The sequence below is a fragment of the Aythya fuligula genome, chromosome 23, assembly GCF_009819795.1.
Source record: "Aythya fuligula isolate bAytFul2 chromosome 23, bAytFul2.pri, whole genome shotgun sequence".
NCBI lineage: Eukaryota > Metazoa > Chordata > Aves > Anseriformes > Anatidae > Aythya > Aythya fuligula.
The window spans coordinates 7238719-7266277 of record NC_045581.1 but is presented as its reverse complement, the minus strand read 5'-3'; the positions used below and the strand labels follow the sequence as shown (position 1 = coordinate 7266277).

General features: G+C 52.9%; 1 protein-coding gene across 1 annotated transcript in view; it reads left to right on the top strand.

Moving 5' to 3' along the window:
* Positions 1-9324: 9324 nt before the first annotated feature.
* RUNX3 (RUNX family transcription factor 3) overlaps positions 9325-27559 on the top strand; it is a 36272-nt gene continuing 18037 nt past the window's right edge. The window contains exons 1-3 of the mRNA XM_032202409.1: positions 9325-9585; positions 10629-10785; positions 15674-15778. Of these exons, the coding sequence (XP_032058300.1) occupies positions 9325-9585; positions 10629-10785; positions 15674-15778 (523 nt within the window). The remainder of the gene's footprint in view (positions 9586-10628; positions 10786-15673; positions 15779-27559) is intronic.

Sequence of the window (27559 nt, the reverse complement as noted above, 5' to 3'; positions counted from 1 at the left end):
GATGCTAAAGTGCAAGGTGAATTCACAGTCTGAGCCCTCTTTGGGGTTTTCTGTAGCTACTCTACCGCTATGAGACTTACCATCCAGGGATGCTGGTTGCCAATGAGAGTCTTTACAGAATGGCAAATATGACAAGAGAACATTTGCACCGGAAAAAATAATCCGAGGAAGGAGCAGAAGCAACCCTAACCCAGACTCCATCTAGTCAAAGCTGCCTGACCGCAGCTCTGCTGTGACATCGTGGTGATAGTGCATTGCCGAGAGTTATTCATAGAAGTGAAACTAGTGAATAATTGCAAAAAGCAAACCAGCCTGGAAAAAAATGGTGTGGGCCCAAAGGACAACTTGCAACTGGAACCAGCGGCTCGTTTTCTCAGAATTACTTTACCATAGGTTGGTCACTGACAGCAGTTTGAGGTTGCTCTGTGTCACTGGTGGAGAACCTTCACTGTTTCTTTGGCTGATTGCCATGGAGTCTGGCAGATAAGGCACAAGTCAGGGATCAGTCCCATGGGAATGTTACACAACTTGTAAAGGACAAGCTGGTCCTAGCCTGGGACCTTGTTTTCTGTGGGGAAAAAAAAAAAAAAAAAAAAGCCAATCAGTTGCATTGACAGAAATGTCCAGGGTGCAATTACAACCCTGGCATTGCAAAAGGGATGCAAGCCAGCCTGAATCTCATTTGTATCATCTGCCTTGAGCTATAAGGTAGAGTTATAGCTGTGTTTGCCGGCGATTTCATGGCTTAATTTGTAACTGGTGTGATCCTCAGGGAATGGCTGTTGAGTCCCATTGACAGGGCTACACACAGTATCTCCTCGCATGCTCTGATGTGTCCCCAGAGGCAACTTTACTCTCCAGTGTGAGTTTTGGGGTGGGATGGGCCCCATGGCCTCAGCACCCCGTGGGAGGAGACCTTGCCAGCACTACTGGTCCCCAGAAATTCCGGGGTTCTGGGCAAGCTGCTTGAGTCACAGCCCATGTGAGGTGGACCTGGGGCAATGACTGAATGCAGAGACCTGGGATCTGCCCACAGGGCTCAGCTGGCAGCCACTGCTGGCTGTTTGCTCATGCTTCACCCAAGCAGCATTGCAATGGGCTGGAGAAATGTATTGCCGCCCTTCTGTCCATGTTCCCCCAGCCGTGTATGATGCTGCTCGGTGCACACATTGCAGCTTCTTTGGGCTCCATCGCCACAATCTGTCCCATGCTTCCTGTCCCTCACCCTCTTTTTCCTCCCTTTAAATGCCAGTTTTGGGAGCTTTGCTAGACGGTTGTCTTGCTGGAGAACAAATACCACCCTGCTCTGCAAACTCATCTGCCTGCAGACAAGTGGGGAAATCCCTCATGTGGATGAAAGCTGCTGAATTAGGCTAGCTGGCAGACCACATATTTATAAAGCATCTCCTGTGATGTGCCTCCCTTCCCAGCTGCCAGCTGTGCATCTACCAGGGCTTTGCCCAACCCAGGCAGAAGTCAGGTAATTCTCCGCTGGAAAGAAGAGTGGAGAAATAAGATGGGCTGAGGCAGGAGAGCAGGAGGTCTCACCGTGGCACGGAGGTGGCTCTCCCAGTGAGGCACCACAGGCTGAGGTTTGGGGGGCACTCTTCGTCTTCAACACGAGGATGTTCCAGGAAGGGCTTCAGAAATTCAGCAAAGCTGCTGTGGGGAATCTCTGCTGCCCTGTGGTCAGCCAGCATGAGGTGGCAAGACCCCACCGTTCTCTTTGGAGCAAGCTACTGGTGATGCACAAGGCCAGTCTGTCGGCCTTGGAAAGCCAGTCTGTCAGCTGCCTGGTTAAGGGGCTCTTGAGTCAACGGGGTGCCCTTGGGGAGTGCAGGGTGGGTTCCCGTTGCAATGCTGATGTTCTGCAGGGAAGTTAAATGGTTGAGGTGTGTTTGCACTTGCCTATAAAACTGGTTTTGTTGAGATGTGGCACTAAGAGGCTCTATTAGACCTGAAAAGGAAACTGGAGCTCCAGCTGGTGCCAGTTCCAGCTGCAAGATGCTGTCAGTCCCCTCCTGCCCTCACCGGGCAGACAAGCACCCATTTCTGTCCCTGTCTCCAAGGCGTAGTTGCGGCCATTGCAGCAATATCTAAATCTACGGCCACAGTTTGCTACAAGCCCGGTGCCTTTCGCAGCGATATTAGGTGAGAGTGGGAGAACATGAGCACTTCCCAGCATTCACTTTCTCTCTGTTCGTGTTTGACTTCCCCAAATGCGCGGCTCCAGCTGCTGGAGCACAGCACAGCAGTGTTCAGGGCACTGCGAACATTTCACCCAGCTGGCATGCGGGCACACAGCCTGGCCGCTGCTTTGGTGTGCATGAATGACCCTTCCCAGAGGCTCCGTGTGCAAATCTCAGCCTGCCACAGGAGCACTGTGCACCCATTTGATACCCAGCATCACAGCAACATTTGGGGCCAGACTCATGGGAGCCTCACTGAAAAATGTTCTTTGGGAAACATCATTACACATTGAGTCACCACATGGAGATAAGTGATGGGGCAGGTTTGCCAAAGCATGGCTACTTTCTGAGACAAGAAAGTGCCTTCCAGAGCCTGTTCGTGTTGTGGGAGAGCTGCTTTGCCTGGCACGTGCAGCAGGGTTTCCCTGCACACTGCAGCTGTGTGGGTGCAGGGCTGCCAGCGCCCCAGCCCTTGGCCTGGGAGCCCTTCCGTGACAGCAGCTCCTCAGAGCGCCTCTCCTCGAGCTTAGAAATCATACTGTGTTTTTTTACATCGACCCCGTTGTACTTTTCTTGTCGTCATGTGCCTTTCAGTTCCTCTTTCCACCATCCAGACATTTCCCCTTTTTCTTTCCTTTGGAATTTTTTTTTATTTCTCCCCATGTCGCATTTTGGGTTTTGAAGGGTCTGGCACCAGCCCAGGCTCTGGCAGCACCTGAGGCCCTGTGCACGGTTGTGGCCTGGGCAGTGCCTGGGGCCCGGAGGCTGGAGGCTGCTCCCTTCTCTCCTGGTTTGGGCTGCCTAGGCTCTGAGAGAGGTCCATGCCGCATCCCAGGTGCCCTGTGAAAGACTCGGCAGGACTTCAGCCACCTGCCTGCCAAGGTGGGAGCGGGCACCGCGGGGGTGTCTCCATGGAAGATGAGTCCTCACCCCCATAGGGTCTGGCAAGAGGCATTGCACCCCTCTAGACTCCTCAGAAACCCCCAAAGAGACAGAAACTCCACAAACCTTAATAACTCAGGAAAAAAAAGCACTGTGTTTCTAGTTGTTATCCACCTTGGGCATTTTTTTGGAGGAGATGGGATGTCCTTAGGTGCTCCATAACCTTTGCATGAATAGTTCCTTTTCTCTGCATAAACATTCTTAAAGGAGCATCGGGCTTTCATTCTCCACTTACTTCAACCATCGTACTTCTCTGTTCACTTGTTTAAATCAAGCATAAAGCTCTAACTGTTCTTTGAATATTTATGACTAGTTTTTATCTCATGCCATGCATACAAAACATACTTGATTTCTTTCCTAAAAGTTTTTTCAAGTGCAAAGTTTTAAAAACATGTGGCTTTTATTGCAGGCAGGAATGAATAACAGCATTCCACCAGTAACCACATTAAATGGAACAGTAATATTCATATGCGTAAGGGCAAAAGCTGCCTTGTTTCCTATTTGCAGTTGAACTCTGAAATTAATTAAGAACTAAAAGGATCTGACAGTCATTAGGATCTTTTAAAAAGGAGTGGAAGTGGCAGATGGGACCCATGCTCCAAAAAGCTCGGCTGTGCTATCAATAGCACAGAGGATGTAAGCCCTGAATATGCTCTTAATTGTTGCCGTTGTGAGGAGAGGAGAATCACAGTGCTGAACAATGAAGAATGGCACTTTCGTGACTTCAGAACCACAGGATTCACGTCAATAGCACTCGTGCTCCTAAGTCACTTTGCAGCTTTTGAAAATCCCCTCCCATCATGCTGCACAGAGTGCAGGACGCCCGCAAAAGTCTGGTGCCAGGGGAGCCATGCGTTCTGGCTCTCATTGCATGCGGTGTGTAGTGCTGAGAATACCTCAGGAGCAGCGGCATTGCCCGTGATTCACCCCAGTGCGTGCCCCTGGGGCTCAGTTCTCTGGTTCCTGAGTGGCCAAGGATGTGTATGTGGGTGCACATGCATGTGGAGAGTCTTCCTGGGGATGCTGATTTAAGTAAGGACTGGTATATAATGCACTGGTGTAAAATGGGGAGAAATGGGAGGACAGGCAAGCCCCAAAGTTGTAAGGAGAGAATGCAACCACTCCTCCAACTGTGGTCTTTCTAGTCCTTCAAATGGTGAAAGAAACCTGGCCCCAGGCAGCCAGGTAGGAATCTCATGTTGATTTTCCTGGGTGGCAGCATTTCATGCCAGGATCCAACACTTTTGCTGGAGTCTTCCTCCTGCTCTGGCTGCTCCATGCAACGATCCTGGACACAAGGCTCCAGAGCTGCTTATGAAGACAGTGAGGTGGAGCTGGGCAGCTGTGGCTCCCATGGGGTTAATGGATGCCCTGGCTCAAATATTGATGTCAAATTGCAGCTCTTGCCTTGTGAGCGGGTGCTGAGATAGGTTTTCCTCCCTTCTCTATGGGTGTCACCCAGCCCCAGGGCATACTGGCCACAGAGCAGTGTCTGGTGCAGCGCTGCTGGAGTCACCAGCAGGACAGTCTCACAGCAGGTCCCTCGCCCAAGTACAGGCTTCCCAGTGAGTTATGTCTGGGGCAGGCACTGTTTTTTGCGCGCGTACACACACACACACACACCAGTTTCCCCATATTTCTTCCCCTGAGTGCCACAACTTCCCTCCTGCAGGAGCCTCTGACTGCAGCTCACATAATTGCCTCGTGAGAGCCTGTTTTGTCTGTGACACTCAGGGGTTAAAAATTGTCACCATCGTGCACCCCATTGGACCTAGCATCTGTTGTTTGATTTATGAATGAATAGCACGCTCCCTCCCTGCATGCTGCTCTCACATCCCCTTCCCTTAACTACAAAATAGATCCAGACACCCGCATGGCCCTACTGAGCACTGTGCTCCTGAGACAGTTTGTGATGAATTTTTAATAGAAAGCTTCCTATAAGCCTCTGCACTTACTTCCTTGCTGTTGAAGCAAGTGGCTCTGCTGCTAAATAACAGCTCAAATGAATTAAAAACTGCAGAGGAGACTGTAAGGGAACTAATCCCAGCAAGTAATGATTTAAAGAGCTGCTGACCTCCCTGCAAATGTGAACAGTAGCTTCAAAGTATTTGAAAAGAGGCCCATGCAAATCCATGGTCTTATACCACATTAACCTTCCCTGGAGTGAGCAGGGGCTGGAGGAATACTCCCCAAGTGTCGATATTTCCTGGTTTGCGGAGGAACAGAGTGGTGTGCGCTTCGTTCCTCTCTCTCCATTTCCAGCGCAGCTTCCAGGGCAGTTGCTGTCCCGTTTGGCTCTGTGCTGCAAAGGGAAAGGGCAGGGGCTGGCAGCTGAAAGCCTGGTGTTTCACTCGGACATGAGTGCCTAACTTTACCCTCCATCACCTGGAGCAGGAGCCCCTCTTTGAGACTGAGGGATAATTCAAACGAAAGATAATTCCTGTCAGGCTCAGAGCTTGCTGGTTCCAAGGGTCCCTGTAGCTCTGGGACACATTTTCTTGCTTGAACACCTCTTTGCTGGAACAGATGCTGAGTTGCTTTGCTGGGCTTTGCATGTCTTGGGATGACCAGCCAATCTGAAGTTGGGGGAAGTCTGATTTACCGCTGCTCGATGTTTTAGGTTGCATTTTGTGTTGCTGCAAGGCAGTGGCCAGCTTTGTACCTATGCAATGGGGAAGTGCAGGGCCACAAAATAATGCAACAGGTTATGGGAGTGAGCTTGCCTCCCATTGCTCAGAAGTAAAAAAAAAGTCAGTGTGGGGGATCAGAGGGTGCTGGTGTGAGTAGTTTTTGGGGTGGCTGCAGGGGAGGGGCAGGACATGGTATGCTTCACACCTGGAAATACCCAGCTTGGGTGACTGACTCCAGGTATTTTGGGGAGGCATTTATATGGTACCTTGAGGACACTTAGACGATGCAATTAGGTGCCCTTTTGAGCATGTTGTTACCAGTATAAAAAGGGGTTCGAGCAATTCATGGACATCAGGGCTGCAAATGGACACTGACATAAGGCAGGAATGTGCCTCCATCATACCTGAAGGCGGAGGTAATAGCAGGAGTGTGGGCTACGGAAATCATCCAGGTTTGTGCCCTCTCTCTAAATAGCATCACCTCTCCTCACCAAAGGATGATTTGGGTTAGACGAAAAAGATTTGCATAAAGCGTAATGAAAAGCAAGAGCCTCCTGGGGAGGACAGTGCTGTGTGGCCACAGTGCTTACAGAGTCCCGGTGCGGAGCAGCTCGTCAGCACACAGCAGCTGGACAAATGCCTGAGGACGGGCTGCTCCTGCCCACCAGCATGCCCCCAGCTGGGCACTGCCGGGCCCGGGCCCGCCTGTGCTGGGGGACACCAGCTCCTCCAAACAAGCGCCCAAAACCCGTGAATGGGTTTGATGTGCTCCATGGCAGGTGCTCAGTCCCTCCATGGCTGCAGTAAATGGATTATATTCTCACTTCGCGGCATCTATAAACAGGAGAAGAACTTGTCACCTCTACTGGTGGGGAGCAGGCTGGGAAGAAGGGGGCCGAGGTGCTGTGTCACTGCCCATGCTCTGCAGGAATGTCAGGTTTTAGGGAGAGACACTTAAAAGGCAAGTTCCCAGCAGGACTTTAAAGAAAATAAAAAATAAAAAATAAAAATAAAAAGACAGGAAAAGGAGGAAATGTAAAGCCAGTAAACCTAGAAATGAGCATCGTGCCGCGGGGAGGCAGCTCTGTCCCACCGAGACCCCCCACACCGTCCCGTCCCAGCCCGGTGCTCCGTCTGAGAGCAGCCGGGCGGGGGGGGGGGGGGGGGCGCAACACGGGAGCCCCGGGGCCGCGCCTCCCTCTCCGTCGGGGAGAACCCGCGCAGCGGGGAAGAACCGAGACCGAAATCACATCGGGGGCGGGGGGGGGGCAGCAGGACGACGTCGGCAGCCGCGGCGGGGCTCTGCGACGCCAGAGCAGCGCCGGGCCCCCCGCCCAGCCTCGGCACGGCCCCGGTCCGGGGCGGCAGCGGCCCGGGCAGCCCCGTCGCGCCCGCCCCGTCGCGGAGCCGCCGCGCGGAGCCGCGGCGCCCACCGGCGGCCGTGCGCCCGCACTGCAGCGCTGCCCGCGCCCCGCCGCGCAGGCGTGCCGTGCCCGCCCCCTGCACAACCCCTCCGTGCCATCCCCGAGGGTACCAGGGGGACGGCGGGGATCGAGCTCCGGCCGGCCCCGGCGGGAGGCCACGACAAGCCCTGCCCGCCCGCAGCGCTGCCCAGGGCTCCGCGCCCAGCGGGGGCAGCCGCTTTCCGCGTGCGTCTCCCTCGCTGCTACACGGGGGCAAAAAATAGCAGTGAACGCGGCGGCCCCGCGGCCCGGCGAGCTTTCCCCTAAAAAGGGCAGGATCGCAGCGCCTCCGCGCAGGGAGCCGCCAGGAGACGCCCGGCACGCGGGGGTCGGCGGCCGCCCCCCCGGGCCGGCTCGGGGCCGGTGCTGTCCCTGGCACCGGTGCGGCTTCCGCGGGGCCGGAGCAGCTTCCCTCTGTGCCCCGGTTACCAACGGGGCACCGCCGCGAGGGAACCTCCGCTCCTCTCTCCTTCGTCCCTATTAAATTATGTCTTTGTTCGCTTATTTTGACACACGCAGATTTTGTCTTTCGGTCGTGTCCCCGGCTCGGCTCTTGCCGGCAGCGGAAGGGGAGCCCGGCCCGGGCTCCTCCGCGCCCGGCGGCTTGCGGGGGAAAATGTTTCGGCAGTTCGAGGCGGAATTCGTCAAAATAAGAATTTGCTTTCTTTTAGTTTTAAGGGAAACCGTGTTGCTCGCAGCGCGGAGCCTGGCCGGCTGCGCTCCGCCGCCAGCCCCGACGTGCAGTGCCGGCCCCGAACCTGCGGGAAGCCGCTGAGCCCCCCCGCGCCGCTCGGGCCCGACCGCGGAGCGCGGAGCTCGTCCCCGCCGCGACCCAGCCGGGCCGCGGGGCAAAGCAATCCCCGCCGCGCCCCTCCGCTGCTGCCCCCCGCCCGCCCCCGGCGCGGCTCGCCTCGCGGCGCGGCGTTTCCGCGGGCAGCCGCAGAGAGCCCGACGCCTTCGTTTTGTTCCTGCAGAACCGGCCGCTTCGCCACGAGTTTTCTCTCCAACGATTCCGGCCGGGGCCGCCGGCCGTGCCCAGACCCGCAGCCCCCGCAGAGCGGCCGGGGCCGCCGGGCACCGCGGGCGCCCCGGGACCGCCCGAGGCTGGGGCGGCTTCCAGCTTTGGGGGGCCGGAAAGCGGAGGCCGGGGAGCCGCGGCTTGCAGCGCGGTTTGCGGGGCGAGCCGCCCCTCGGCGTGAGCCGGCGGGGCCCAGCGGCGCGGCCTCGGCTCCCCCCGTCCCGCGGTGACCGAGCCGCGCCGGGGGTCGCGGGCGGCGGCACCGGGAGCGCTCCGCGGCGGGGAGAGGAACGGGCCTCGCTGCCTGCCGCGCCACACGGCCACGGCGGCGCCTCCGGCCCCAGCCCGGCCCCACCGCCCCCCAAAAACCCCCGGCGGCGGCGGCGGCGAGAAGCTGCCGGGGCCCCGACGTGCGCCCTGCCGGCCCGGCCGGCCCGGTGGGGCGGGGCTCCGCGGGGACACGCCCGCCTCGAGGGAGGCCCCGCCCCTTTGGCGGAGTCACCGCCCCTTTTCTGTGTGACCACGCCCCCGCGCCCCCCAGGAGCCGGCGGGCGGGCGGGGACGAGGCCCCTCGCGGCCGCCCCATTGGCGCGGCGCCCCGTCCTTCAGGCGCGGCCCGCCCCCCCGGGGCCGGCAGTAAATACGGTACCGGGCGGCGCGGCTGGCACTGGGGAGCTGCTTTCGGGGCCGCCCGGCGGAGGGGACCCGCCTGCAGCCGAGCGCGCCCGGCCGCGACGTGGCTGTGCCGGGGCTCCGCGCCGCCTTTCCCCGGGCGGGGCGGGCGGGACCGCAGCGAGGCCTCCGGAGACGCGCCCCGGAGCCGGGCGGGAGGAGCAGCCCCCCCGCGCCGCTCGCCCCGGGCCGCCCCGCCGAGCACGGAAATCTGCCGGGACGGAGCGAGGCGGCGCGGGCCCCGACTGCCGCTGCCCGAGCCGCCCGCGGGGAGCGCCCCCGCCGCGCCCCGCCGCCCCGCCGCGCCCCCCCGCGGGAGCCCCGCCGCAGCCGAGCGGTGGGCGCCGGGCCTCGCCGGGCCCCTCTTCGTCCCCCCCGGCCGCGGCGGTTCCCTGACGCCCGCTGTTGTGATGCGTATTCCCGTAGACCCGAGCACCAGCAGGCGCTTCACACCCCCCTCCACGGCATTCCCCTGCGGTAAGATGGGAGAGAACAGCGGGGCGCTGGGGGCCGCCGCACCGGGCGCCCGGGCGCGACCCGAGGTGCGCTCCGTCGTGGATGTACTGGCCGACCACGCCGGAGAGCTGGTGCGCACCGACAGCCCCAACTTCTTGTGCTCTGTGCTGCCGTCCCACTGGAGGTGCAACAAGACGCTGCCCGTCGCCTTCAAGGTAAGCCGGGAGCTCCGGGGACGGCTGCGGGGCGCCGGGTTCCGCTACCCCCCTCCTGCCCTCCGTTCCGACCCGCTCGCCTCTCTCCCTCCGCCCCTTTCATTTTGACTCGCTCCTGACATCACCTTCACGAGAACCTCTTTTATTATTTTTAATCAAGTCTCCGCATTGCCCTGCGGTCACCGCATCTTAGATATTCCGTACAGTTAGGAGCTCTCAGGCAACTTTGAAGTTTAATGAGACTGGAGGTTAATTACCTTCCCGAGAGAGGGAGGCAGGGAAGGGAGATCTAATCTGCAAGAAGAAAGCGAGGAGCTGGAGCGCCGGCACCGGGTTGCGCTGCCCGGGCCGCGTGTGCCTCCCCACGGCTCCGCTCCCGCGGGACGGGACGGGGCGGCCCGACGGGGTGCACCAGGACGGGCGGCCCCGCTGCGCGACCGGTGCTGGTGCCGGGGGAACGGGGCCAAGGCGAAAAAAGCGAAAAGAGCAGCGGGAGGAGAGGCGGGGGAATCGGGAGGGGTTGGAGAGCAGGGCCGGGCTCCGGGCAGCCCGGCGAGGCGGGGAGGTTTTTACAAACCGAGTCCCGCTGCCGTGCGCTATCGCCGGGAGCGCGGGGCGCCGCTCCGCGGACCGGGGCCGCTTCGCCGCCCGCCGGTCGCTTCTCCCCTCGGCGGCCGCTCCGGGACCCCGGGCGCAGCCGCCCCGCGCTCGGCAGCGAGTTTCTCCCGAACCGAACAAAACAAATCCGCCAAGCCGCGGTTCGCCCCGGCCGGAGCCGTGCGGCGGACAGACCCCCGGCACGTGGAAGCCCCTCGCTACTTCTTACGCCCCCGTTTTAGCTCATTTTCTCCTTCCCCGTCCATTTTTTAGTGTGTAGGTTTTTTTCGTTGTTGTTTTGCTGTTTATTTGTTTTTCTTCTCGGGGACTCGGATTGCTTTTGGTTTTGGTTTATCTTTGAGGGGGCTTGAGGGGAGTGAAACCGTAGGGCAGGTTAGCTCAGACCGCAGTTAAACTCAGCCTAAAATCCTTTTGTCCTGCCCTAGGTTGTAGCCCTTGGAGATGTGCCTGATGGGACGGTGGTAACGGTGATGGCAGGGAATGATGAAAACTACTCTGCAGAGCTCCGCAATGCCTCCGCCGTGATGAAAAACCAAGTAGCAAGATTTAACGATCTCAGATTTGTTGGGAGAAGCGGCAGGGGTAGGTATCAGCCAGGAAATGGTTGGCCTTCTTATTTGGCTTTTATTTTCTATAAGAAAAAAAAAGTTTGTTGTACTGTAACGGTATATGTCTTGTGAGCCAATGGAGGTGGTTTTGCTGCTGCGGGCTGGGCTTGTCGGGCAGGGAGGAAACCTCCAGCACCGAAGTGGTTTTTGAGTGGGCCGTGGGCAGTGGGGCAGTTGGAGGGATGTGGCAGCATCCCCGGCTGCTCCCTGCAGAGCAGATCTAGTGGCGGCTTTGCTCCGCTCCTCCCTGGGGTTTTTCTCTGCTGAGACATCAGGCACAGATGGTGCAGGAAAAGAAACCTTGTTGTAAAACCAATGTGGTGTTGTAATGCAGCCCCTCTCAGGTGCATGGGTTTCACTCAGAAGTGTACATGCATGAACTGGTAGGCAGCCCCAGCCCAAGTACTTCTAAATTTATGGAGAGTCTTCTCAGTGAGATAAGGCAGACAGGTGACTACTGGAGCCTGGGTCCCCTCTGCAGGTGGATGTACTTGGGGTCTGATGAGGCAATAATCTGCCTTTCTGTTAGCTGTTAAAGGGTGCAAATCAAATGTTTGAAGTTCTTATTAGAAGAATAATTCCGTGCTCTGCATGGAGTAGATGCGGTGAGTAGGGTTGCAGAGAGATTCATTCAAATTGCTGTGGGCAGTACCACTGCCAGGGACACAGGAACTGGGGCAGTTGCAGGTGTGAGTGCCTTCTGGGGAAGATGCATTTTTTTTTCCCTATGCTTGCTGCACGGGAAACTAGAACAGAAATTTTACCTTCTGTCTCTAGAGACTGGCTCTGTCATTTATCCTTAAACCGATGACAGTACTGGCTTTTTGGAAACAAATCATCAAAGAAATTAGTCCCTGCTACCTGAGAAAAGCAGAACAAATCCCCTGAAAATACTGAGAGCCAGTGGGTGTTGAGAGGAGATCCCAGTGTGCCCTTCACTTCTGCACGATTCCTCACAGCCGCATTTCACCTGAATTTCAAGTAATATAAATAGAATTTCAGCATTTCATCGCCAATAAACACTACGGACTAAACCACTTAATTGTTAATTTAAATTAAAAAAAAAAAAAAACTATTTTAAATGGACATATGATAGCATTTTCTCAGTCTTTGAATGTACACATACAGTGTCAGATGTATTGTGACTTCTCTGCATTAATTAAAAGCAGTGATGTTAGGAATTATTTGCATGTAATAACTGTTTACTTGTTCCTCTTTATGAAACTTGAATAGTTTACATTCTTTCATACATTTCCTTTTTCCTGTTGGCTCCTTCTCCAAATTGCAGTTTCTTTAAAACTCTCCACTTAACTGGTTGCAGGTTGATGGATGGAAAATGTTTTTCTTTTATGAATTAAGCTTTCATTTCTGTAATCAATTATTCTCTTAGGCTCTTTTCTTTGTTTTTTCATTTTCCTTACACAAATTTCCAAACTGAATGCAACCCAATCTCAACTTGACTCTTGAATTCATTATTAACTTTCCTCCTCTGCAATCCCGAGCTCTGAATTAACAGTAGTTCACAGTCTACTGAAAGTGGCTGGGTGAATTGTCTCCTTCCTCCAGCAGAGTCCTGGTAAATGCTCATTACAGCAGTGGAAACACCTCTGTTGCCTCTAGCAGGCTTTGGAGCCAGCAAGAAGTTTTAACTCAAGTGCGGATTTCTTTACCTACTCTTACGGGCTGAGGCTTTGTAGTGTCTGCACAGACCTAACTCCAGCAAGGCTCCCTGGTGCTGTGTGAAAGAGGCACAGTGGGGTTTTCTTGCAGCTTGAAGCGTGTGCTTAGTTCCCTGTGCATGGCTGTGCTTTCTCAGCAAGGGGCTACTTGAGGCATATCTAGTGCTAAAAATTCAGTTTAAACGATTTTTAATCTTAACGTCCAGTGTTGGTTTTGTTAATTCTGGTGGAAATCTGAATTTGTTGCAGAACATTTTGTTGGAACAGAGTTCTGTGTGTGTAAAGTTTGTGTAAATACGTGGTGTGTAGATGTGTGCTTGTAAACACGCACAGCCTGTGTCCACCGACTAACAGCAAGTCAATGTGCCTGAGCTGCAGGAGAATCACAACCAGCGAGGCTCTTGTTTTGAAAACAGGAGCTGAAGTGGTTCAGAGCCGGCCACTTCTGTTCCTATCGTGTGGGTCACCCAGCACTGTGAGCCGCCCGGGAGCGGGGGAAAAAGCAGGTTCTTACCTCCCCCTCTCCAAAATTACCATCCCCCTGTGCAGGACGAAGGGAGGGGAAAAGGGCCGGGTCCCCGGCTTCGCTCGAATAAAGATTTCTGCTCATATTTCAGCATATAAAATGAAAGCCAAGGGCAAGGGGATGCAGCAGTGTGCGCTGCTCTCCCGGCCAGGGAACGTGCCCACGGAGCATCTCTCGGAGCTGCCCGGACCCCCCGAGGGAGCCGGGCTCCTTCTCGAGCCGCCGGCGAGCGGCTTCTGCCGCCCAGGCGCTGGGGCCGGGGAGCGGTGGGAATGAGAAACCACAGCCCGGCTTCCCGAGAAGGCGGGAAATGAGTAAAAATGGTGCTGAGTAATAATCGTCATTTTCAACTCATGGGAGGATTTTTGAGAGCTGTTAGAGACGCAAAATGTCACGGCCGGCTCGGCTCTGCAGCCGTGCTCCCTGCGCAGAGGTGTTTGTATCTGCGGGGAGCAGGGAGTGAAACCGAAAGGCAGGGGAATTGTCGCTTGGAAAAGAACAATAATTAAAATTAAAAAAATAAATAAATAAAAATCACACCTAGTGGGAAGTAGCAGTGCTGAGCACGGAGCTGCGAGCTCGGCTCAGCCCTCGCTGCGTGCCCGGGGTGCTCCCCGCGCTGCCTGCTCCCACCGCGCTGCGCTCACACGCGAACAAAAGGGCTCTCTCCCATTGCCTTCCTTCCCGTGAAATAGCTTCCTAAATAATTTCTTCTAATAATCCTCATCTGTGCACTCGGTTTCTGCAGACATTTTGCTAACAGCTACTCTGCTTGTGTCGGCCGTTTTTGTGTGAACGCAGTCCCCGGGAGCCTCCGCGCTCTGCAGGCTGTGGCAGTGTGGCTCTTTGGTGCAGGTCGGCAGCCGGGCTGCTTCCTTGGGGGTTACATTTTCATTTAGGGGGGTAAAAAAACAAACAAACAAAAAAAACCTCCTTGTGTAGAGAATGAGCTGAAGGTTTGTGCACCGTTTGGGCTTATTTTGAAAGCTGAAGTAGGGCATGGATTGGTTTCTGGCTTTCACAAATCCTTCTTGCCGTCCGCTTTAAAGCCAGCCTTACTCCCCACCCCCCAACACTCCCGTAGAGAAACTTCCCACCTGAGATAACTGCTCAGTGTTCTCTGCAGGAGATTAATTTATTTTTCTATTTATTCTTTTTTTTCTTTTCCTGTCTAGCTGTATAAATACCACTGATTTTTAACTATGAGCACTCTTAGATCCACCCTTATAGATGGTGGTTGGGATCTGGAAAGCCCTAATCCAGGGAAGAGGGAGAGGAGTCTGTTTCTTGCTCTCGGTGGAGCTGTTTGTGAGTGAAGCGAAGGCTGGAGGAGCTCGTGGGTGATTGCGCAGGCACTTCAGGGCGATTTCTGCTGGGTTTTCTGCCTCCGAAATACCGCCTGCCTTCGAAATCCCGCGGCGATTGCTCTTGGGGGATCGGCTGGCGCGGTTCCCTTGCGCGCACATGCAGCAGCCCCGTTACCCGCGGAACTCCCGAACGCTGCGGGGCTGCCCCGGGAGGGGGCGGGAGAGCCGAGGCCCTTTCAGGAGGAGCCGGCGCTGCCGAGCCCTGCGCCTGGCGATGGTGTCCCCGACCCGCCAGCAACGGGCAGGGGTCGGGGAGCGGGGGCCGGGCCGGGGGCGTGCTGCTGCTGCCGCTTCTCTCTCTGCACGGGGAGAAAATGCCCTCTGCGATGCCAGAAGCGTTTGGGGGCTGCAAATGGAAACGTGTTCTGCCAAAAAATGTCACTGTTGTGCTCTCGCAAATTATGGGTTTGGAGAGCTTTTCACCGCCTACCTCCCTGCCCCCCACTTTTTTTCCCCAATAATTAAAAAAGTGAAAAGCTCAGTGCGTCAAAAGCATCACTAAAAGCCCACCATGATGATGTAAGAAATCTTTTTTTCTGGCAGTGTGTTCCTGCTCTCTATTTGGGGCTGGGGGAATGAGAACAGAAGGACAGTCCCCCCAGTCCATGGGGCCATGTGTGTGGTGGCCAGTCCTGGTGCACAAAGCTGGACATATTTGGTGCAGGCTTTGCAGCTTCCAGTTTCTGCTGCAGCCTGGCATAAGCACATGTGGGCTGTGTGCCGCAGGTGCCCCCATGGCCAAGAGCCCCATGTAGCTCCCCTCCAAACCTACCTCTGCAGGGCCACAGCCACCAGTTTTACCCAGCAAATGCCATCATCCATCACATCTAAACTGATGTGATCTTGCCTGATTTTTCCTCTAGGAGTATTCCATGGGTGCCAGGACCCAAATATGGCCCTTGCAGAGAGGATCCAGTGTGCAGTGCTGCATTTTGGGGCTGGATTCCCATGGGAAAAAGGGAAATGTCCAAACAGGGAGGCAATGGGAAGCTGCTGTGATATTGGGATAGGGGAGGGGAAGGGGGACAAGTGACTTTTCTGTCCATGAAGGTTCAGGCTCCTGCTCTGAACCAGGCCCAAGTCTGTCTTCACTGCAGCCAGCTGAACCCCAGCGGGAGGTGGCTGAGCTTTGTCTCGACAATAATGTCTCATAAAGTTAACTGATATGTGTGCTGGAGTTTGGTGTATGCAGATGTTTGTGTCTGAGTTTTCTCCAGCAGGAGCAATTTACTCTCAAAGGAGTTGAACATATGTGAATATCCTCTTTTTCTCTCCCCCCCCTTCCCTTAGGAAAAAGCTTTACCCTGACGATCACAGTGTTCACCAACCCCACTCAAGTTGCTACCTATCACCGAGCCATTAAAGTGACTGTAGACGGACCCCGGGAGCCACGAAGTAAGTTATGTTTTATTTGGCTGCTGAGCAGTGGGGGGGTGCCACAGGGGGCTGAACTTTCCCTGGCCACGCGGGTGAAGGATGCCTCTGCAGCCGGGACAGCTGCCTTTCGCAGCACACAGAGCAAAGATGATGGTGTGGTCAGGCAAACCCCAGGAGTGTGCCCGGATTGTCTTCATTTTCTTTTTCTCCATGGAGCACCACACGTGTCCTGCCTGCTGCTTGTTCCCTCTTGCTGTGCTCTGTGTCCCCCAAGGTCTGTGTGGTTCTACAGCCCTGCTCCTCGTGGCACTTGGGATGCAGTAGAAATGACAAAGGCTCAATCCTGGGGGTGTGCAAGGCATTTTTGGGGTGGGGGGAGTTATGAAGCTGGAGATGCTGTGCCCTGCTTCAGAGGCTGAATTTCTGATTAATAACATGTTTGCAGGTTTCCCCTGCTCTGTGCTTCTATTTGCCTGTCTGTCCACATGGGCCCAGGAGAGCTTGCAGGGTACCTTCCCCTTCTGTTTGTTGGCAGTTTCACTTTCAGGTTGTCAAAGCCTCTGGCTGGCAGTGGTCACTGATGGAGGCTGCATTGCTTGAGAAAACCAAGCAGACGATTCAACTACAGAACTATCTTTCTGTTGTGATCAAGAAGGGTCTTCTGGATATTGCAGGGCTGGCAGTGTCTCTGCAATGGCAGCTGCAGACTGGCTGCACTCAGTTGATTTTTGGAGTTGGGGTGGCTTAAGTTCATCTTGGAGTGCCTCTCCTATGATCAGAGGAGACTGGGGAAATGCTCCAATAATGTCAGCAGGAGGATTGTCCCTCTTCCTTGAGTACTTGCTTGTCAGGACCCCTGTGAGGTGGGGTCCCAGGACCTCGTTCCCAGCCCTCTGTTGCTGTCCTTCTGCTCCAGCTCTGCCTTCCTGCATGCTCAGCACCACCCTGGGCACTATAAAGCAGAGTTTGTTCACTTAGCATGTAAAGCTGTCAGTGCCCAAATTTAAGGGAAACAGTTTGATCCTTCTAAATATGCTTTAGAAAATATTTTCTGTTGATGCTGTCGCTGGGCCATCGGCACCCCTTGATGTCAGGCCAGGTCAAGGCTGTTACCTCTGCAAGACAGTTTTATTTGCCTTGTTTTTTGTTGATTCTTTTTGTCCCCTTTTTATTTTTTTTTATTTTTTCCCCCTTTTTTTTTTTTTAAATGTTGGAGCTTGGGGTGTTAGAGACTTTATATAAGCCCATTGGGCTGCTGGTCTGGAGTGCTTGTTTGCAGAGATAGTACCTAGGCAGTGCAATGCTGTGTTGTGTTTTTTTTTTTTAGTGTTTTGTTTTTTAAACCATAAGCATAAGGCATGTCCCTGTTACAGTGCTGTGGCAGTGGAGAGCAACATGGGTCATGGTGGGCACTGCAAACACCTGGGAATGGGCAATCTAGGCTGGGAGGCAGAAAGCAGGCAGGGTTTGGGCAGGGAGTTGCACAACTGTTCCATGTCAGGAATAGAAACCAGGTCTCCTGACTCCTGGCTCAGCCCCTTGTCTGCTGCATCAGATCGCCTTTCTAATAATAATAATCATCATCATCATCACCATCATAGGGAATATATAAATAATAATACAAGGCAAGATAGTTACTACTCTTAGCGTTTGGTTTGCTCTGACTTCACCAACGCTCAGTACTTGCCAAAACCAAGCTGAATCATACCCACTCCTCCTTTTGAATTTCAACACGATGGTTGATCATTACTGATCTTTAATTTAAACTTTCTGATACGGAGGCACAGGATTTGTAGCTAGGCAGGGAGCTGTGGGTTTGAGCCATGGACACTCTTGGCCTTGGTGCAGTGCCTTCATTTTGCACAATTAGCTAAAACCTGAGGATGGGGCAGCTGGCCCTGACTCTTGCTTGGTTTGCCTGGGGGATGCCGTCCTGGCATGCAAGGTCAGCAGTTTGCTGTTTTGTTTTGTTTTGTTTTTTCTGATTTGTGTACCTCATAATGTTTGTGCTGAAGATTTGGGCTCTTTAAAGAGCTCTGTGTAGTATTTATTTGTTGCTTATTTCCTTGTCTTGTGTGGATCCTAAAAGTCAATCTTTTTTCCTCATCCCTGTACTACCAACCACCCTCCACCCCCGAAATCCTATGAATTACTGATCTGAAGAGTTTAAACCTAAGCTGTAGTTTTTCTGCTATTTGCAGATGGTCATAGGTTTGTTGGCTGCAAAGGTCATATTTGTAAGCCCTGGGTCAAACTGGGAATTCACTCATGTCTTGTGAAAATACAGTCTTACACTGTATGGGAAAAGTTTTTTTTGTTTTTAAAGTTCTCTCCTTTGTCATACTTCATTGGTTTTCATTTTCTAATTAACCTGAAATTTAAAAAAATAAAATTACATTTGTCCCGTCCTTTCCCTGCACTCCTGTCCCTGCAGAAATCCTGGCTGTAGAACGATGCTGGCCCACCTGGTCATGGAAACCAAAGGTGGTTTTCCTGGGTAACCAGCCACTGGGTGGCTCTCTGGGATAGCACCCCTGCGTGCACCCGGCACCTGCTGGGAAGGGAGCTGGAAAGGCTCCAGTAACAACCATCTCTGTCCATGCACACCAGCTCATGCTCTCCTCCACTGCTTGGTTTTGGGAGGTGAGAACCACCAGCAGGACTTGCAGTTATTTTTATACATGCATGGATATTACATAGGTGCATTTATAGATGTAAATATATACATAAAAATATTTTTTCCCCTTCTTGGCTGCCCTGTTGCAAATGAGAAGGATGTGGTGCATAGCGGCTCCTCTTGTGCAGGACTGGTGTTGGCTGGTGCTGGAGGCTGGACACGGCTGGGGAGGGGCTGGTGTGATCGTGCGGAAAAGCATCCTTCATACGGAAAGAATTGGCCATTTGTCTTGGTATCCTGGGAAAGCCCTGGGCATCATCTTCTCAGATGCGGTGAAATTCCTCCAGCAAACGTTCTCGTGGGGTTTTTGGCCAGAAACGCGGCTCTGTTCCACGCCCCACCTCTGAGCTTCCCATTCATCTTCCACCCCTGTCCCATCACTTCATCTCAGCCCTTGAGCAAGTCTTTTAACTAAAGCTTTGCCCAGAAAACATCTGAGGAGTTTGAAATCAAGTTGAGTTGGGTGAGAAACTGCAGGGAACCGGGTTGCAGCCAGAGCCCATTGCGGGGCCAGTGGTTAAAACCCGGATGGGGAGACTGGGAGAGCCAGACCGATGTGTTGAAGACACCCAGATGTGCTTGTTTGGAGGACCCATGGTGAAACTGTGGGTCACAGCCCACAGCAAAGTGAAGAGTAGGGTCAGGCTGTGCACAGGGCTGGTAGCAGCAGTGGCTTTGGTCAAGTGCTCATGTTGGCTGTGGTTCATGAGCATCTCCTGCATCATCCATGATGCAGGCTTGCTCCCAAGTGCCCTGCTCACTCATTCCTTTTTTTTTTTTTTTTTTTTTTTTTTGTTCTGCTTCATTGTGGGTTAGATCTGGAGAGATCAAGGACACTCTTTCAAGTTGACACCTTAGCTCTAAACAAATGGTGCATTGGGTGCCAAGTGTTGACATACTTCGTACAAACAGGAAGTAATAAAATATCTGAACTTCCTGTGGAATTTCCTTCTCCCCCCTCCTTTCTCTGCAGCTCTTTATTTAGCAAAAACCTGACTTAGTTGAGCTGCAATCCTTGTGCAGTCTCTTGCATCCACGCCTGCTTGCAAAATAATCCACAGAAGGCAGAACACAGAAAAATGAATAGCTGGAAGCTATGCAGTAATGTTTAGTCTATGCCTGGGTAAATGAGAGCATCTCCAGGGCTTCCCCCCTCACACCTACCTGTTGGGTGCCTTCCCCTTCCCCTTCCTTTCCTACAGCTCTTCCCTCTTGCCTTCTGTCACTTCTTGTCAACCCTTTTCACTTGCTGTCCTCCTCCCAGCTCACCCCTTGCAGCAATAGTTGCTTTTTGTCCCATCTCCTGAGAACTCTTGTGCAAAGTCCTTCTTTTTTCCTTCAGTGTCTTTAACTTGCTCTGACTTTTCCTGCTGCTGTTCAGCTTTCCTTAACCTCCCCGTATAAAGTCCTTTAGCTCTTAACCCCTTGTTTCTTGTTTCCACCCTGTCCCTGCTGTCCTGGCCGCTCTGAGGAGCAAAGGGCACCCACAGCAGATGTGATCACCCATCCATAACCCTTGTGGGGTTGCATGTAAATATCCAGCTGTGTTCACTGGGGGTGAAAAACACCCCTCTGGCTGTGAGTGGGTGTCGAGCCCTGAGCATGGGTGCTGTGGAGGTGGGCAAGGTGCAGGGCAGCTGTGCCAGGATGTCCAGAGCCCTCTCTGCTCATATGGTGAGGACCTAGACCGCTTGGAGGATAAGGTCTGTTCCTGAGGTTTGGTGCTGGCCAAGCTGTACACAGCTGGCTTTTTCCCCTGTCACTGCCCCAGCAGAAAAGCATGTGGAAGAGGGAGCAGGTGTGGGGCTGAGGTGCCAGCACAGACCCACTTGCTTTTACACTTCTGTCCTGAACGAGTGATGGAAAGGAGGATGAGGGCAGGAGGGGCTGTACCTTGGTTTTCCATGGCTGAGGAGCGGGATGGCAGCGGGGTTCCTGCCTTCCCCCCTCCCTGGTCAACTGACAGGCCATGGCTAGGAGCAGCAAAGCAAGCGCACATGGTTGGTGGGGGCCACTGGGCAGCGAGTTGGTGTCTGTTGCTTGTTTTGGGTGCATGCGTTGGAGACTTGGTGCTTTTGGTCATGTCCCTGCTTGGTGTGACCACAGTAAGCATGTCCCTGTGCTGCGCAGTGTCTGCTGGGCTTGGAGTGGGAGGGGACAGATGATCAGTGCCAGGCTCACCTCCACCTAGCAAAAACATTTAGACTCCTGCTCCCCACCACGTTGACCCTGCAGGGACTTCCTGGCTGGGCCTATCCTGTACAGGCACGAGGTGTCCCCTCCTTGGCCACCTTTCCAAAAGGCTCCTTCCTCACATCCACTGGAAACACGTGCTGGGAGCAGCGCCCCTGCCACGGGTGCAGTGTGTGGCCGTGGTTCTGCTGTGCCCCGAGCACCCGCTCCCCCCTCGCACAGCACGTAGCTGGCGGGTGGAAAGGCTTCTCACCTCCCACGTTTCTGAGTTGTTTCCAAGAACCACTGGTTTCTGCTTTGATATTTTTAAGAGCCTCGGCTGGGTGAGGGTTTCCCTCTCCGCCTGTCCCCTGCGTGTGATGTCAGTCCAAGCTGCAGCACAGCCACGCATTCTCAGCAGGGAAGTCAAGAGCGTGGGGTCTGCAGAGGGTAGCAAGCCTCCTTCCTGCAGATGGGAACACTGTTCCTGTGCAAGGTGTTAATGGGAGAGAGAAGAAAGACTAACTGGTAATGCCAGGTTACCTCAAGACCCTCTCTAAAAGCATTTCTTCCAGCACCGCCTGCACTGCCCAGGTGGCAGCTGAGGAAGAGAAAGGGTTGTATCAGCATTTACTTGAGATGATGCATACCTTGCTGTGGCTTCTCTATCCACCTTGAAGCTGCACTGATAAAAAAAAAAAAAAAAAAAAAAAAAAAAAACAGCGCCCTGAACCACCCCGTCCTGCGCTGGACCCGCCAGCCTGGACACACCTCGGCTCCACTGCCCACACCCCAATCTCGCCGCCTCCATCTCGGTTCTCATCCCACGCCCAGCGCCTCTCTGGCCCCGGCACCTCAAACATCGGCGCCTCCACAAACCACCCTGGAAAAGCTGCTTTCTTGCTTTTATTTATTTTTAAGGTGTGTCTGAATCGATTTTCTTGAATTCTGAGGGTTCTGGTTTTTTTTATTCTATTCTCAGTGGATGCTCCAGATTGAAGCAGAGAGAAAGAGGGTACACAGGGTTGTGCTAGTGAGGAAAGCGATTCCCCCCAGAACTCCCTGTCCTCGTGGCTCCCAATGAATCTGAGATTTACAGCTAGAAACAGCAAAACTTGAAAACCTGTTCTATGCAGGGAAGGGAAAAGAAGTGCAATATTTCACCCCGCTAGTCAGAATAAGCTCTGTAGAGATCCCAGTATGATGGTAGCAACTAGAAATCACCAGGTATCTGCTATAAGATGGTGCTGTCCTAATCTGAGCCTCCATTCCTGCCAAAATTGACCTGCAGGCTTAGGGCAGGGGGCTGTGAGGCTGAGCACCTAGGGTTTTGCATTTGCTGTTGGTTGTATTGGGAGGTTTCAATACTTCAGTTTGTGTGGTTGTGGGGCAGAGTTGGTCAATGTGTCCCTGCAGCAAGCAGTCTCTGTTCAGCACCGGGTTCGACCCCAAAACCAACTCCACTCCTTGAGCACCTCTGTAGCCCCAGGCACGGTGGGGATTTATTTATTTGAAGATGAAGGCAGTTTGCCCAGACCTGAGGCTGTGCTGCACGGCAGCTGGGTGAGGCCGAAGAGCTGAGTCAGCCCGTCCGTGCTCTCCAGCGTCTGGGGCTGACGTGAGGACTGTTGGTGGCGGGGTCTTCCTCAGGGCCCCCCAGTGGTGCAACTTGCCAGGCTTGTGTTGGCTTTTTCTAGGATATGGCCATCCTGTGCAAAACTGATTCCTTTACCTGCATCATGGTTTCATGCCTTAATGGCTTAAATGCCATAAAAAATACAAAAGTGTGTTTAATATATTGTGGTGTTGGTTATTTACTTGCTGACTTCTGGTTTATAATATATCTGGCCAGATTTCTGACTCCATAGTAATTGTAGCAGACAGCACCTCTGTAGGACTTCCCTCACCTGCACCATTTGGGGGAAAAAAAAAAAAAAAAAAAAGAGAAAGATAAAGCAGAAACATTCTGATTACCTCTGAGAAATTTGGCTGTATGGGGGTTGTACTATGAAGTTAAATGGTCCATGCATTTGCTCCTCACATCCTGGCCCCACTGTAAGGTGTGCTTCAGAGAAGGAAATTGCTGGCAGTACCGGGAGAGGAAGAGCTGCTACCGGCAAGCGGGGCGATGCTGGGCGCCTGCCTGTGGGGACGCAGCTCTGCCGCCTGCCAGCCCAGCGGTGGTTTTGGAAGGATGATTTCAGGATGTTTTGTTGCGTGGACCTGCGCTGCACAGGGATTTGCATAAATCCACACCACGCTTCCTCCGCAAGGGAAAAAGTGTCAGTTGTCTCATGGTTTCGAAGCAAAATGAGATGCGAGGGGGACCTGTAGGGCAGTGCTGCGGGGAGGTTCAGGGAGATGTTGCAGCCCCTGGCTCCGTGAACCTGGGTGGCGGAATAAAACCTGTGGTGTTCCCATGCCTGTGACACGGGGTGCCAGGATCTGCTGCATAGTGGACATGGTGTGCGTTAGCAAGGAACAGCTAAAACCAGCTGGGGAGTAGAGAGGAGAGGAATGCAGCCAAGCAGGGTGACAGGGCGGAGGCAAAAAAGGAGTAACGACAAAGTGATCCTCTATCGCAATCTTACTGTGGGCAGTCTTGGGACCCCGTGGTCTGCAGCTTGCCCAGGGCCATGGCAGTGACGCCCCACGTTTGCTGTGCCTTTTGTCCTCAGAGATGTGATTTTGTCTGGAAAGCCCTTGGAGAAGAGATAATAAATTATTACAGGGTCTATTGCTTTTCTGCTCGAATTCATACCAGGACTTGGGCTGCGTTGTGCCAGGATTATATGGTTTCAGATCTTTATCTTGGCAGAAAGGGTTTCTCAGGGGGGATACATGAAACTTGCCTTTGAGATATTTCTGTAATTAAAACCAGGATTGTTGCTTAAGTGCTCCCGTGGGGTGATAGTTTGGGGTATTATTAGGGTCTTTTGTTTTTTTCCCCTGCTTGTCCTAAGCTAGATATAAATAAACAAATGTTTCCCAGTCTGTCCGGGAACTATTTAAAAAAAAAAAAAAAAAACAACTGTAAATAAATCAAACCAACAAGATCATTTAAATAAATGACCTCACCACTTCCTGGACAGTCACTTGTTGATTGTAAAATTGCTATCATTTTTTATAATTTAGAGTGCAGTGCTTAAACTAGGGTGATTTCCCACTTCTTAAGACCTGTCCCCTTCCCTAGAGAGCAGAGGAGGAAATCCTGAGTGACAGTTTCTTGCTTCCGTTATTAACTGTTTGCTCTGGATACGCTTCAGCTTGCGAGATGAGCCCTCACAGAAGCCCAGCAGCTGCTCCCTGCACTGGCCCCTGGCCCAGCGATGGTGCGGCCCTGGGCATGCCGGGCAGCCACTGGAGAGCTCCCTGGCCTCTGTTCCTGCTCTGCCACACAGATCCTGCCCCCCTGGAGGCTCCTACCTGGAGGAACAGAAGGGTCTTTGAACAGGGCATGAGATCTTCAGAGTGTCATGAAACAAAGCACGCGTGTGAAATCCTCAGAAAAATGCAGCATATCCTAATGTTTTAGTTCTACTGCTGTTTTCTTATATTGTCCCTTAAAGCTGTCATCATGGGGCACTTGCATGGAGGGCGCCTCCTGCACGGAGACCAGCCTGCTCCATCCCACCCTTCCATGTCCTGTTTGCTCTTTGAATGGAGAAAAATGAAAAGCCAGTGTTGGTTGGGATGATGGCAGGGCCTTGGTACCGTCACTGCACCTTCCATTCCTGCCCCATCCACCAGGTCCCTTCAATTTTCCCTGGTGCCCTGTTCGCCAGGGGCCAGGCAGGAGGTCAGGGCTGGGGCCAGGGCTGAATCCGCACAGCTCAGGTGTGGGACTCTGAGTTCACGCGGGAGTCCTTGCAAATCAGTACTTGCTGTGAAGCAGGGTTTCTCTGTGTTTATTCCCATCTCTAATGTGTTTTGATCCCAGCGGGTGAATTTGAACCCTTTGGTATCTGCTGAGACCATCCAGGGCATTGTTTTCTTGCAGAGGCAGTTTGGGACTGCTGTTGATACATGCATCACAAGCAATTATGTTAAACTACCTCCTCCTCTAATTTCTTATAGGTACTGCTATCCAGTTAACCCCTTCTGAGCAGAGACAATGTGTAGGGGGAGTGAGGGTTTGGCTCTGGGATGGCAAAAATTACTCGGGAAGAAAAGCAGATGGGCTCCGGGTTTTGGCAGGCCAGGCTGTGCAAGCCTCCAGCCCCACTCACCCCTCGGCTGGGTACGGAGCTGTTCCCCGGTTGCCAGGGGCTCACGGAACCTTCCTCAGCAAGAGCAAAGTTTGCTTGGCCATGCCCAAAGCAGTGGGTTCACATTGCCTGGTCCTTTGGTGTTACAGTTTAAGGCTGTAATCCCAGCGTTGAAAGAAGTATTAACAGAGCAACCAAAATTATATGGGCTCCAGTAAATTCATTCCTCTAATTATTTTATTTGGTGCATATGCTAAGTTCCACCTCTGCTTTTATAATCACCCAGTGTATCACAACTTCAAAATCATTTCACTTAAAAATGATCAGTATTTTCTAAGCAAAGCAGTATTGGGAGTCAGAAAAGGGAAGTTATTTTTGCTTGCATTGTACAAAGAATCTTTGTTGAAATTGGTTGCAACACCTCCTGCTTTTGAATGCTTTGGAAAACCCCAGGGCATGATTCTCAGCTGAGTAGGAGAGCACACCTGATCCTGGTCTGGCTTTGGACAAAAAAAAAAAATAAATCAGAATTGTAGACAAGACATTGATATTGTATTTAGAAGAGATTAAACTGGAGCAAAAGTATCCTCTGGTGGATGTGGCACATCTGGAGAATGAAGTATCATTGAAGGCTACTTCCAGAAGGATGTCAGTGGTGTTTTGGTCTTGGGTGCAGGGGCAAGTTGTGTCAGCTGCTGTAAAAATAAATAGCAAAAGAAATTTCTGCTGAATCCAATGGGTGAACCAAGCAAGTGCAAAGGGATGAGATGGGACAGCATGCAGGTGCCAGGACACCCTTCCTCCCCCCAAAAAATGAGTATTTGTGACAAGGCTGTTGGCAAGCTTTGGTTCTTCACAAGGGGTGTCCCAGCAATTTGTCCTGTATCTTATTTTATCTGTTTGTAAAGTGAATCTAATAACCTGGCGTGTAGTGGGTGACGTGGGAGCACGATGTGTATGTGGAAGCTTCTGTTGGTGAGAATTTGTTGAACTGCAGCTAGAACTGCATCTTGCAGGTTTATTGACGCATTGCAGCCCCACTCCCCTTGGGCAGGATTTGCAAGCTCAGGAGGACAGTGCAAAGGGTCGCAGACTGAAAGAGAGAAAAAAGTCAATGCTAAAAGGCAAGTTTCGTTTCAGGGAAGACAACAGCTAAAGGACCAGAACTATCAAACAAAACCACAAGATCACATCAGATATCAAGGCAGGACACATCTCGTTTCTCCCTCCCGAAAGAGCTTATCAGTGCAACCAATCACTTTAATGATGTGGTGGAGGGAGGAAGAAGATTTGACTCAGAATGAGATGAAATTTAGTTCCTAAGACCCTGCTCTTCTGCTGCCGGAGACTAGTCACCTGTTCTGCAATCAGCCAGAGATAAATCATATCCTGCAGCGGAAGGTGCTTAGACATGATTTTGCATTATTTTATCTTACTCTTTCCAGTGAATCTATGCGCTGTAGTAGGAGAGGGGAGGGAGAAGCAGCAAGCAAAGAGGGGCTCCGGTGCCTCCAAGCCGTAACACCAAGGATGACAACAGTGGGAAGGTGCCAGCAGCCGAGAGCTGTGCCTGCTTGCTGGGGCTGCTGTTGCTCTCCCAGCTGCACGCCTCCCAAAAGCACGTGTGGAGCAGGCAGCTCAGCGGCACGGAGAGGTGAGCCTGTGCATGATCCCACTGCTTTGGCTCTGGAGAAGCAGCGTTGTACAGAGGCCTAGGGGTGCCATGCCGGCAGCATTGCTCTGGGACTCTCACTTACAGCATTGCGCTCTGAGTGCTGGTAAAGCTTGGTAGGAGCTGTACTTATCTGACATACCAGCTGGTTTCTGGAGATGAAACTCAGTCCTGGGATTGGAGGATATTACTATTCTAATGCCAGGGCTTCACTCCAGCTCTGTCCTAGGGTAAAGGGGAAACACGGTGCTCAGCATCCTCAACCTTGGGAAAGTTTGGATCTGACCTGGGTTGTGCTGAGTTACTGAGAGCACAGGACTGTCTGGCAAAAGCTCCTATATCCAGTTGTCTGCTGTATGGCCCCACAACATCAGGTGCATCTCGTGTTTGTCAGCTGTAACAGCATATTCCTTGCATGGGTTTGAACCCAGCAGATGGTCCTCCCTGTCCAGGGCAGAATATCCTAACCTGGGTTGCCCAAAGGAATTTGATGTGCTTGCCCTAATGGAACAGGTTATTAGATGGGAAAAACCAGCTATACTGGTACCATGCAGGTCCCATTTCAAGCTGTTAGATAGCAGGTATTAACTCACTGCCTGTTGTAAATTGGCATAAATCCACTGATCTACCTAGTGACAGCTAATATATATGTGCACTTGAAAATCTGATCTCAGACTAGACTGAGGCAATACCAGCTGGATGTGCTTGAGATGTGTCTGCTTCCTCCCAAGTGCCCAGCCTTGAAATCGTTGAATCAGGGTTTTTGCCTAATTCCATGAGAACTGGATCACAGCCCATAATTGAATTTTGCCTTCCTGGAAATGGGAGGAAATGCAGCAAAGCCAGTGAGGCTGGTGGGTTTTGCACCCTCTTATGAAAGCTGCTGTATTTCCTACAGATGTGCACTGATCTGTGAGTTTGTGACGTGTGAAATTTTCAGATCTTCAGTCAAAACCTTTAAAAACCTCCTAATTGACTCTGAAGTCTCAGAGCCAGATTTTCAAGGGTATTTAAGGATGGAAAAATACAGGAAAGCACTTGTGGGGTTTTTCAGCAAGGCACAAGCAGGC